The 13,071-nt window shown below is 31.4% G+C and overlaps 1 protein-coding gene across 7 annotated transcripts; it reads left to right on the top strand.

Annotated features, from left to right (window-relative positions):
- Window positions 1-3,989: 3,989 nt before the first annotated feature.
- LOC110411774 (Aldolase superfamily protein) lies at window positions 3,990-13,071 on the top strand. 7 transcript variants are annotated; one of them, XR_002444814.2, is made up of 9 exons: window positions 3,990-4,202; window positions 5,670-5,861; window positions 7,079-7,286; window positions 7,552-7,734; window positions 9,573-9,653; window positions 9,744-9,907; window positions 10,579-10,852; window positions 11,493-11,608; window positions 11,975-12,113. XR_002444814.2 is itself a non-coding variant. In XM_021422065.2 (9 exons), exons 2-9 carry the CDS (start codon window positions 5,695-5,697, stop codon window positions 12,221-12,223), a joined length of 1,305 nt encoding a protein of 434 aa, XP_021277740.1. In that variant the 5' UTR covers window positions 3,990-4,202; window positions 5,670-5,694; the 3' UTR covers window positions 12,224-13,071. The 7 variants fall into 7 exon arrangements, 4 of the variants coding, with proteins under 4 accessions (XP_021277740.1, XP_021277739.1, XP_021277741.1 ...); XR_002444815.2 differs by having other exon boundaries at window positions 10,579-10,715; window positions 11,493-11,848; window positions 11,975-12,108; XR_002444816.2 differs by having other exon boundaries at window positions 10,579-10,715; window positions 11,493-11,821; window positions 11,975-12,107.

Genomic DNA, 13,071 nt, shown 5'->3' with positions numbered 1-13,071 from the left:
TATAAGTAATCTTCAAGCTTTTTATCAATGCTTGAAAATTTGAAATTTGAGTCAAATACTACTTGCATCTCCATGGGGCATTTTCAATTAAAAGTAAAGTTATAATGAGTTAAAAGTAACCAAATAATTAACAAAAAAAAAAAAGAGATTACTTTTCTCTACTCGGTAGAATTCAAAAATTTTGAAAGGAAATTTGAATATCATTATACGAATTTATTTCATCTAATTTAGAGCAATCTATTTTGTGTAACATTGACTTGTAAATTTCAACTTATCACTTTTTGCATTTTGAAAATGATGTCATTTCTATTTTGTAGGTGAATGAAACAGTTTTTATTTCTAATATTTTTTTTATACAGAAACTATCATTTTCTCCATGATGTATGTGAACCAACCCATTTACTTCTAAACCAATTCAAGAATATTTTGCTGATTTTTTTTAAATTAAATATATAGTAGTAGTGTCTAAGTTGGTGTCTTGCTCAACTTGAGGACAGTTGAAAGTTAAATTTCATTAGGTATTATTTATTTAATTACTATTTTTCTCTCCTAAATTTATGTTTACACATTTTTTTCTGTTTTTATTTATCTATATAACATAATGGTTAAAATTATTTTTCCTTTTACTTTATCTTCTTATGTCATTTTTCATCCACATAGAAACATGCCATAAAAATAATTTATGAAAAAGAAAGAGATGAAAAATTATCTTCTACATAAAATTTTTAGTCTCTAACCCATATTCCATTAAAGTATAAATATTCTATGAAAATAATAAATAAATTAAATATAAAATGAATATTATCGACTTATGTGTAAATTGTTTTGGTCAATGTTTTAAATAATAAAAAAAGTATAAAATAATAAAAAAAATTCAATATTTACAAAAAAAAATTCAAAAAAAAAAGACAAAAAGGAAACCCACACATTGATGATTGATGTTTGCAAATAGCCTACCTATCTTTTTCTAACTATCCTATAACACCAAATATTGTTAGGAGGAATACTTTGCCTAAACATTGGTTAGAGTTTCTATGTACCATAATAATAACAATAATAATTATAACAATAATAATAAAGTAGGCAGACGTCTTAAAAAAGATAGGCAGGACAACTTTACAAAATGAAATACTACACATTTTGGTTCATACACGTGGCATGATGTTAGCGGAGTCTGAGATTTTCTTTCTCCATTTTTCTTCTTTTTTTTTAAAAAATCTCGGCGCCACTATTAATACAGACCATTCTCGAATACCGCGCCGAAGCTTCCAGAACCATGCGCCTAAAGCCAGCTAGCCCCTGGTCCCAGCGAAGGTGGGCGGGCAATTGAGGTTGTCATTTTTTGGGTTTTTTTTTTTTTTTCAATTCACGTATGCTCTGTTTGATTTATTTATACATACATATATATATAATTAAATTTTTTCAATAATAAATATATACTTACTAAATGTTAAATTTTTAATAAGTTTATTTGTTAAATAATAATTAACTATTTGTTTTGTTATATCTTTATAATAATTACTCATAGTTTTTTGAATTTATTAAATCTATATCTATATAATTAATAATTTTTTGTTTGAATCATTACCATTTCCAAATCATGATTTTTTTATCAAAATTATATTTCTTTGAATTATTAGTAATTTCAAATCATAGCTCCTTTTCTTCTAAAATATTTTGGTAAAATGGATTTGGGAAACAAAAACAGGGACTAATAAAGTCTCTAGTCCAATATAATTTTAGGTATTTAATGCTTTTTTGGATTGAGTTTAAGTTAGTGAATATGGTTAATATTATTTTAAAAAAAATTGTAATTGTGGGCTTTCGGGACTATTAGTCATTGAACCATTAATTTATAGGACATAAATGCTTTGTATTTGAATGTACGTATTAACGTTTTTTTTAATAATTTAATATATAAAAATATGTATGTGAATTAGTATTGACTTATAAAGTTACGTTTTCACACAATAAATGCAAGTATTAATGTTTTTTAATTTTTTAAATAAAAATAGGTACTAACACTAGATTTAAAATAAAAAAATCTATAAATAGATTAATTTTTCTTATTTTAATAAATGATAGGTAGAAAAACAACCACAAAACATTATAGTACTAGTTTTAATATTTTCTTATTCCTTTAATTAATAACTTGAAAATAAACTTTTGAGAAAGAAAAAATAACTGAATTTAATTGAAATATTAGGAAAAGAAAAAAATTATAAGATATTATCATATTAATTCCAATCTTTTCGTATTCTATTAGTTAATGATTTGAATATAAAAAATTGAAATTAAATTCATTCTTTTCAAATTATATTAATTAATGATTAGAAAATATTTTTTTAAAAAAAAAATTGCCAATGCTCATTTGTTTTGAAATAAAAGGTTTCTGCGAATAATCATTAATTTCTTTTTGTATCTTCATATCATATTCATTAATGATTTAAAAATAGAAATTTGAAAAGGAATATAAATCAATTTTATTTAAAAACTTTTCATATTCTATTAATAACCATTGAAATTGACTATAATGGTTAAGGTAGAAATATGAAAAATGACTAGATTTTGTTGTATTAATTTCAATATCTTCATATTCAATTAATTGATTATTTGAATTTTGAAAAAAAAATAGATCACTTTCATTTGGAATTTGTGTGGATGATATTTGATAAAATGATGTGGTGTTTATTTAATGTAATTAATATTTTCATATTAATTTCAATATATTCATATTGTATTAATTAATTATTTGAAAATAATTTTTTTTAAAAAAAGATGATTTTTGTATAGAATTTGTATAATATATTGGATAAAATGATGTAGTTTTTATTAAATGTAATTAAGCTTTGCACTTATATATTGGCAATAAATTACAAGCAAATATGCTTAAGTTTTTTCAATATTAGTACTACCAATTATTTATGAATTTTGCAATTATTATACTCATTTTATGGTTATTTATTGATTTCTTTGCAACTTTTGATCTCCATTATTTAATTTATATATATGTATATTAATATCTATAAATTTGTTGGAATGGAAAATGGTGGAGATTTTTCTCCACTTGATATTTTATTTCCATTCTTTTTTTAAGGTCCTGAGGTGATGTGTGAATATAAATTTATTAAAAATAATGTCTAAATTTATGTTTTTCTATATTGTCTTAAAATTTGTTAAAATTTACGGTTTTTCAAATCTGATCCAATCAATCTAAATAGTCCGATCAATTATAAAAATTCAATTAGATATAATTTTTAAAAAGTATAAATTCTATTTTTAAAATTTTAATATTAAACGGATTGAATCAATCGCTTTTTGTAACTCAATATTTTAATAAATAATATTATTTGATAATGTGAGTTTTTTAATTAAATTTTGTACAATTTCTTTAGATTGTAATCAATTATTAGAATTGTAATCAAAATCTTGACACGAGTTTGCTATTATTATGACTTACGTCAATATTATCATTATTAATAAAATATTTAACATTTAAATGGATATCTCATGGAACATATTGAATTAGACATTTCTCTTCTCGATTTCTTTGAATTTTTTAACAAAGACGTGTCAACTATTATAATTGTTGCCGTTATTTAACACATTTATTGAAAATAAAAGAAATTTATGGAAAAAAGAAAAAAGGTGGACGGCGGTGTCGCTGATGATGTAAGTAGGCCATTAAACAAAAAAAAAAAAAGCAATATGAAAATGACCTAACTTCCAACTGAAAACTACCTACCACCATTCCCCGCCCTTCGCTCCTACTCCATTTATGCTCGTACGGCCTCCGCCTATATTATATGTAATAAAAAAACAAAATTAGAAAATAAGATAATAAATGAAAATTCTACTGCACGAATCAAAACCCTCAAATTCCAATTATCTTGTAAATAATAAAATTAGGAAAACGAATTTCAAAAAATAAAATAAAATTTAGGAAAACGACAAAAAGAAATTAATTTATATAAGTTTCTCCCACCAAACCAAACCAAGAAAAACATTGTGAACAACTCCCTCCATCACGTTGCCTTACCTTCTCGTCTTCTTCCTTCTTTCTTCTTCGCCTTTTGTTCAACTCCCTCTCTTTTTACGAATACAACTCCAGATTCTTTTAAACCCCCAAATTCTAGGGTTTCTGTTCGTTTTCTTTGCTCAGAGATCCTAATTTGATAATTCTCTCTCTTCTCTTTATTCAGGTCCGTTTACGTTTCTTTTCTTTTCTCTGGTTTCTTCTTGAATTTGTTTTCTTCTGTTTGGTTTCCGAGAAAACTCTTAGTAACAAGAATAATGGAGAAGGAATGAGAATTTGAACGTTATGTTTTTTTGTTTTGTTGGTTAAATTTGATGGATGAGTTCAATTGTTTCAGTGGATTGTTTCTTTTGTTTTTAGTTTACTGAAAAGAAAAAGAAAATTTACGACTAAATAGGATAATGTCAGAGCTTGGAGCAAAGCTTTCTTTTCTATTTTTTTGTTTGTTTTTCTCAGAAGTTGAAACAGAGGGTTTATGAATTGGAGAGGTTGAGATTTGGTGGAACATTTGATGCGCAGTTGTGCTGTTTGGTTGCCTTGAAAATTTAAAGGAATGTGAGCTGGTTAAAAGGCTCAATTGAGTTTGTGTTTTTTCTACTGTGAATTCAACTATGTTAATTTATCTTAAAGGACTAAAAGAGAAGAATGTGAAAGTTCAAAGTTCAGTGTAAAATTCAAAGTTGGGATTTTTATGTTGCACCACCCAATGCTAATAGTAATAGCATAGGATAGTTTACCTGTTCTTGGCTAGGAATTCGAAAAGTATTAATTTTTAAAATTATCTTGCTTCTGAGAGTAAATGATAGCAATTTTTTAGTCTTTGGAATTAGGCCACTAATTTCTAATATTCTGGCTGGAGGACTCCAAGAGGTTAATGATTTTGAACTAGATTAGAGCTTTTTGTCCTTTTGGTGCAGTCCAGTTGCACTAGCCTAGGGCATTTATAAGATGTGTTCAGGAAAATAAAAAACCCTTTGTTGCAGCTTTTGTGATGTCTTCTCTGTTTGTTTAGTCACATATGTATGGTGTTTCACAAAGCCTAGTTTAACTTATGGGATTTTGAAACTCTTTATTTATTGAGATTATGATTAGTCGATTGCAAAATCTTATAGTTTATCTATGAACGTCGGTTCTTATAGCAGTCTTATTAGTTTTTGTTGCCAATCCTGTTTTGTTTATATCATTATTTTATTTAATTAATTCTGCCAATTGCTTTAAGTCAGTGATTCTCTAAATCGTTACAAAGGGATAAGTTATCTGTCCTCCCCTCATGCAAAATTAGATAGAATTCTTTCTTACCTGTGGCTGGTCGAATAATTTCCTCTTCTTTCCTGATTATGTGACATAAGTCTAGTGAGATGTGGGAAGAGCTTTGTGCTTTTCCATTTGTAATTTTGATTTGATTCAATTTGGCAAGTAAAATGCGCATGTATTTGCATATGCACTCATGTAATTATACATTGGGTGATCTGGTCAAAATTTTGAAGAATGGCATGCTTTTTTCTTTCCCACTAAACACTGAATTAGGATCTTAAATTTCTGAAATATATCTAGAAGTCCTTAATTGCTCTGCTGTTGATCTCACTCTAGCGAGTTGTGGCTGTGCTCTTATTGTGTTATGCTTACTTTTCAGTGTCTCCTTTGGGCTTTTGTTCACCATGTCGAGTTTGGAGGAGCCACTTGGTTTCGACAAGCTGCCTAGCATGAGTACTATTGATGGGATTCAGAGGTTCTCAGCTGGTGCTTGTAGGCCTAGAGGAGAAGATATGGGCATGGGAACCTGCTGGATTGAAGGGAGGAGTTGCAGCACATCTAATAGTTGTGAGTAAGTGAGATTCAGTTCTCTGTAGAAATGTTCCCCTAAGAGCACTCTCCTAGTATTTTTTGTTTCCCAGAAGTTAAAACTAAAATTTGGAAGTAATGGTATCAATTTTGAGACAATTTTCACTTTTCTTAATATTTAACGATTTTTATTACAGTTGAAAGATAAAATTGTTTTCTTTTTGGAGAATTTTTTTTACATTATTTATTATTAATTTCTCGGTCACTGAAAAGATACGACAGTGAATAATAGTGTATTGTAGTAATCTGTTGTTTAGATCTGTGGGTCATAACTCATAAGCGCATATGGTACTTATCTTTTTGTTAGCGTTGGTTGACTTAAGCTGATTTTCCTGTTGAAAGCTGATGATGGGTTGATTTAGTAATATAATTTAAAAATTAACTAATTGCCTAGCAGTTCTTCCATTGATTGAATAAGGTTGAGCTTTGCTCTTTTTTTTTTTCCTTGAGCATGGCTCAGAAACATAATTGAGCTACTTGACCTCAACTTAATTTGGATCAATATCTTCAACTCAAATAAGGAGCTTGAAACTTTACTTGGTCAGGCACTCGAGCTTGAATTCAAAACTTAAATAAAATTATGTAAATAAATACTCTATTCAATGTATATATGTATCTTGTACCTAGAAACATTAAAATCTTAACAAAGTTTGATCAGGACCACTTGAGTTGAGCATTCAAATACTTGAATTTGGGTTGTCTTGTTACTTGAGCTTCTTGAGTTCATGCTGGGTTCAATAGTTAATAAGTCAAATCTGAGTATTAATGAGCCGGGGCTGAGTAGCTTACAGTTAGCTTGACTCATTTACTCCCCTACTCACATATACACCTATGCTGTGGATACATCTTGGTTCTAAGTGATAATGGTTTTCTTGTCTGTATTAGGTTTCTGTTGATTATATACTCAGAAAGTACTTGGAATTCTTTTGGAGTTCGGTTTGTCTTTGGTGAGACCATCAATGGGCATCATCTAAACAATTGACGGGCATTAGCATCTTTTTCTGTAAAAATTGATTTTAGGATATGAAAGAGAGAAAATGCATGCTTCTGGTTTTGCCTTAAATTTAGTATATAATATATATGGTCAATTGTTGATGTTCCCACTTTTCTCTTGCTTTAGCACCATAATCTGTGAATGGTTAGTGTTCTCCATGTATCAGCCATAAGTTTTATTGACATTATTGAAACATCTGTTTCCAGTGAGGATTATGAAGAATATACAGGGGAGGCATTCCCATGGAGAAGACATGTGAGGGATGTGTCTGAAGGTGGAGCCTTCAACAGAAGGGCTTCAAGTCTAAGCAAGAATCGCATGAAATGCGGACATGTTTGTGACTCAAGGTACTTGCCAGATCTTCAGTATAGGTCCAAGTGCAATGGCAGAGGTGTACGAGGCATAACAAATAAGGTAATTAAATAACTTGAAGAGATTTCTGTATTTGTCATTTCTTTTAAAACTTTTATGAATTTCTATAATATTCATTTCCTGGAATATTTAGATACCTGTGCTTTCCTTTCTAATGTTTTTCTGTTTGTGTGGGATGTGGTTTTTCCAGTGGTTCATTATCTAATATTTGAAGCTCAAATACTGTTGCTTTTCTTGTTAATATCATGTGCTGGGGACCAAATTGACACTGGAGTTGCTTCATCTAAAAACTTTTATTCATGTGTAGCCGTTTTTAAAAGATATACCAAAGTTTGTGAAGATGGTAGAAGTTGGTCCAAGGGATGGATTGCAAAATGAGAAGAATATTGTACCTACGTCTGTAAAGGTTGAATTGATTCGGAGATTGGTATCTTCAGGGTTGACTGTTGTTGAAGCTACAAGTTTTGTGTCTCCTAAATGGGTGCCTCAGGTATTGTGGCTTGCTTGTTTTAGGTTGAGATGGTACCTTCATTATTCTTTTGTGATGTTTTAATTTCATTTGAAATGACAAGATGATTATATTTATAACCTATAGAGGATGCATGCGGTGTTCATTAATTAACCCTTAAGTTGATTGGTGTTTCAATTTGGATGCATTTTTGGAGTTGGTTGGTCAAAATCAAGTCCATCAAAGATTAGAGTTGACTTTATAACCATGAGCAATGTAGGCAGTGATTTTGGGTTTAATTCCAGATTTGCCCTGGGCTTAGAAGGGAATGGCTACTGATTTTGCATCTTTAGCGGAATGTAGTTCATGATCTGAGTAGTTATTTTCACTAACATATAATGTGTGTCTGCATTTCTTATATATTTCTTTGTCAACCTGGTGTTACTTCTTTTGACTATGGCCTCCACCAGTCTTAGTCATTCTTACTGTTTACTCCACTAAACATTGCCTTTAAAAGCTCTACCTAAACCTATGATCCTGTCTTCTTTTTAACAGTATAGGAACATTTATGCTTTTGAAATCTTTGGCTTTGTTTCTTATAGAACTTCACTATTTGAAGCTTATATCACATGGTCAACCTAACTTGGCAAAAGAGAAGAGAAAGAGAGAAATCCCTGTGCAGTTGTGCATTCCTGATCCTGTCTAAGGATTTAGAATATTTGGATGAAAGGAATGTCATGCTATGGTCAATTAACCTTCCTATTAGTGTTCTTCACCCTGTTTGAAATTCTTGAACTATTCTGTAAAATGATTTTTACTGATTTAGTAGATTTGCCAATAATGAATAAAAATTGTACAAAAATAAGAAATCATTAGTAAAGCACGTTCCTCAATAAAAATCTTTGTATGAAGGTCCTAGTTTATTCTCTGGCGCTATAACTATTCTGTCTCAAGCAACTTAAGTTGAACAACATTTTAGGTGTTTGTGAACCAGTTAAAATTGTTTAGTTGATGATTCTTGATTCCTCAAATCTCTTTGAAGATTCTTTAATAACGAATATCTCAAGTCAATGACTAATTTTTCTTTTAATCTGCTTGTACACCTTGTTAATTTTTCTTGAGAGCTCCTCTTGCATGTGAGAGTTAGTCCAATCTACGAATGGAAAAGTGAATTCTATCACTGAAGAAGGTGACTCAAAGAATGGAACTGTATTTGTTGCCTTTGTTTGTTATTTAATAGAAACCTTGATAATTTGTTTTCCAATCTAGCCATGCTATAGCTGTTTGCCCCTTAAAAAATCTGGGTGACTAGTATGATTGGATAGATATTTAGGATCAAGGATAATATGCAGTGAGGTGATGATGGTATTGGCCATGGCCGGGAGAAAATATTGGGTGAAGGTTCTTAAATGCTAAAATCTGCTCAGAAATGGGTGAATTGCCATTCTGGAAACAGAAACTTCAAGCTGTATTTTGCTGATAAAAGTTTCGTATCTGATTCTTGCTTCTGTTAGATATAAGGATGAAACTGAGGGGAAAATTAAAAATTGTTTTTATCATAAAAGTTGAATGGTTTTATGCAAAATGTTCTTTGCAAAGCAACTTTATGTAGTCTTGACCATAGGTTCTTCTCTGGATTATCATGTGTAGCAAAATAGGTTTTTTCTTTTTATTGTTGCGTATGCACATGTAGCACCTACTGAACGTCTGTGTATATTTTGTATGCATTTATATATCTATGCATTTGAGTGTTATAATTGAGAACCTTGCATGCTTACAAACTTATCCCGTGGGAAACAATCATTGTTGGTTGCAAGTGAGATACTTTATTTATCTCTTTCTATAGCCTGCTTATGTTTCATTCTTTACCGTTTATATAGCTAGCAGATGCAAAAGATGTAATGAAAGCAGTTCATAACATGGAGGATGCCAGATTGCCTGTTCTCACTCCTAATCTAAAGGTTGGTAATTTTCTCTTGAAAAATGAGGTATCAACCATGGCATTTTGGTGTCATAGAAATTTCCTAATCTGCTGTATCAAATTCTTCTAGGGCTTTGAAGCAGCTGTTGCAGCGGGTGCAAAAGAAGTAGCTGTCTTTGCATCTGCTTCTGATTCCTTTTCAAAGTCAAACATTAATTGTAGCATCGAAGAAAGCCTTGTCCGCTACCGTGCTGTCTGTGCTGCTGCTAAGGAGCTTTCAGTTCCTGTTCGTGGGTATGTCTTCTATAACCTTATTGTCATTATTTTCATGACTGATAGCTATTATTGCTGTTTTCTTCTCTGTACTTGGGTAAAGAAAAAGAATCCTGTTCCCTGAGCAATATCTCTAACATATAATTGTCCTGTCTTCAATTTTAGTTGAATTATATATATGCTTATTGGTATTGAATAACATTTGGAACACTGTACCTATGCTGTGGAAGAAATGCAGATTGTCAGATGTGCACAATTTGCACCTTGGAAAATTCTGCTTCAGTTGTGTCTAGTTATTTCCTTTCTTTTAGTATTGATGTCTGCTGTACAGAATCATTGGAAGTATGAAATTTGTGAAATTTCTAGCCATCCTTCAGTCTTACGTAGCTTTGTCTTTTTAAATATCTTTTCTTATCTATTTCTAGTTGTTTCCAGGAGAAGGCTTGATAATGAGCTGAGCATGGTTTGCTGGTGTAAAAGTTGCTTTAGTGTGGATGTTTGAATTATAATTGTCAATTGATTTTTGGAATTTGAATGTAGTTAAATATATTTAACTATTTCGGCTGTTCTAATTCTGAAATTTTGTTCTATAACACGTCAAATGCAATATAGCTCCAGTAGGAGTATTTGTTTGTGCTTTATTCATTTTGGCTGGTATGATGCTGAAATTAGTTGGTGCTAAACTTTTACAGGTATGTATCATGTGCGGTTGGATGTCCGGTGGAAGGAGCAATTCCTCCATCGAAAGTGGCCTATGTGGCAAAGGAACTTTACAATATGGGTTGTTTTGAAATTTCCCTTGCTGATACAATTGGAGTTGGCACCCCTGGTAACACTCTACAGTCTACACTATCACTGTTAAGAAACAAAGTGTGTGGGTTGAGTGGCGCCAAAAAAAAAAAAGTGTGTGGGTTGAGTAGGAAGCAATCACTATTAGCTTTTGTGCTTAGATTTTGCTTTCTTTTGGTAAGCTTTTACATTTCTTTTTATGTTTTCCCCATTTAGAATTTTAAAATTGCGTATTACTTTTGTTCATGTGGTACCAAACAACTTGTAGAGCTGATTGGAGTAGTAAAAAAAGAATAATGAAATAACTAATTGCAGTATTTTTTTACTAGGCTTTCAAAATAAATAAGAACAATATAATATTGCAACTGATTATTTCATATTCTTTTTCTTCTGTTATTTCATATACTTACACACATAGATAGATGCATGCATCTGTATTGCATCTATATTGTATCCTTACATGCATACATATATCCATCACTCATATATATATATATATATATATATATATATATGCACGCATTCATACCGCCAAGTATACCTACATGCATACATTCATTTATTCACGTTGGCATATGTCCTGCCATACATGCATACTTCATAGTTAGGATTTCATTTCAAGGTTAAGATTGTGAAACCAAAAAAGGAGCTGGTGTTTTGTGTTGGGATTAAGAGTGGACTAGAAGAAATGATGGTTCTTTGTAATTCAGTGCAAGAAGCATGAAAGAATTCTTTGAGATCTTGTTCTTCTCCTGGATTTATATGTGGGCTTCAAACATTGGTTATTAGAATTCTTTGCCATTTCTCTTTGGCACAGGTACTGTGGTTCCCATGCTTGAAGCAGTAACGGAGGTTGTTCCTGCTGGGAAGCTTGCTGTCCACTTCCATGACACTTATGGGCAATCTCTTCCAAATATATTAGTTTCTCTCCAGGTCAGCCATAGAACAAACACAGTGAAGCCATGTATACAAATCCTAAAATAACGATTAGTTCCTTCACGGTATGAATAAAATAGTTTAGAACCAGTAATGGATGGGCCTAATACAAGATATACTTGGAAGTTAAATAATGAGACAGACAGGGTTCCTCTAAATACTTACTGTCACGCCACTGGTTTTGGACCACACCATCCGTGACTAAACAGTGTAAGCTGTCAATGTTCCAAGTAAATAGTAAGTGCTATAATTGCCCAAAAGGGAAAAATATTGATTGCAGAGGATTGCCAGCTAGTATTCTTTACTCATAATGTCTGATTGCAATGTGATAATTGATTTTAGTATGTTCCAATCTGTCAACAGATGGGGATTAGCACAGTGGATTCATCGGTAGCAGGTTTGGGTGGTTGTCCATACGCCAAGGGAGCTTCAGGGAATGTTGCCACTGAGGATGTGGTGTATATGCTTAATGGCCTTGGTGTCAAAACAAACGTGGATCTGGCGAAGCTCAAGTTGGCCGGGGATTTCATCAGCGACCATCTGGGTCGCCAATCTGGTTCCAAGACCGCTATTGCTTTGGGCCGGGTAACAGCCGATGCCTCCAAGATATAGAGAACATACCTATAATTATAATGGAATAATTCTATCCAGATCGGATCATCTCTGCTCTAGCTAGCAAAAAGGGGAACATGTTTCATTGCACGGTTTGTTCCTTACATTGTATATTGCTATAGAAAATAAAAGAAACCTCAAACCATATACGTGGTACTAATCGTTATTTTGGGAATGGCAGATATAATAATAATAATAATATTGTTATTATTATTATGTTAAAAGTATCCACCAAGCCTTGCAAAAAGCTGCCTATTGCAAGCGATAGGAGTTGTAGTATCTCTAATGATGGATTGTTGTATCCAGCACATACAAGATTCATGGAGTCTATATTTAAACCCAACAATTTCATCAAGACAAACCCAGTTAGAAATGACATAATTAATGAACAACTAGAAAGTATCTGCTCCTTTTCTTTCTTGTTCTTTTGTAAATAGAAAATATCTTCTTTGGCCTTTGGGGGTTCATGGGAAAGTTGTGCATGCTTCCATTGTAAATGTCGCCCTGGAGTTAATGCAACAGCACTCCGTGAAATGATGAAACTACAAAGACATCTTATGACAATAAGTGCCACCTGCTGGTTCTGGTCTCAAAAGATGATTAGGGCAAATAAGGAAATTCAATCATGGTTGGCGGTGTCGTTGTTGAGAGGCTGATGGGAATGGCAGAATCATTAAACCATGTTCTAGACCTGTCACTCATATCTAGCTGTTGTAACAATTCATTCTTTGAGTTTTGCGTTGCAAGAAAATAATTCCCTCCTACCTTGTAGATTCAATCTAACTGTCTCAAGTTGAGTTTGCCTGGAATTATTATTATTATTATTATTAACCTTTTTCTTCTTTAAA

The sequence above is a fragment of the Theobroma umbraticum genome, unplaced genomic scaffold (assembly GCF_002168275.2).
Source record: "Theobroma umbraticum cultivar Fairchild unplaced genomic scaffold, ASM216827v3 scaffold_95.0, whole genome shotgun sequence".
In the NCBI taxonomy this organism is placed as follows: domain Eukaryota; kingdom Viridiplantae; phylum Streptophyta; class Magnoliopsida; order Malvales; family Malvaceae; genus Theobroma; species Theobroma umbraticum.
Note: the sequence above shows the minus strand (reverse complement) of the source record. Positions and strands in the feature narration are given on the sequence as shown.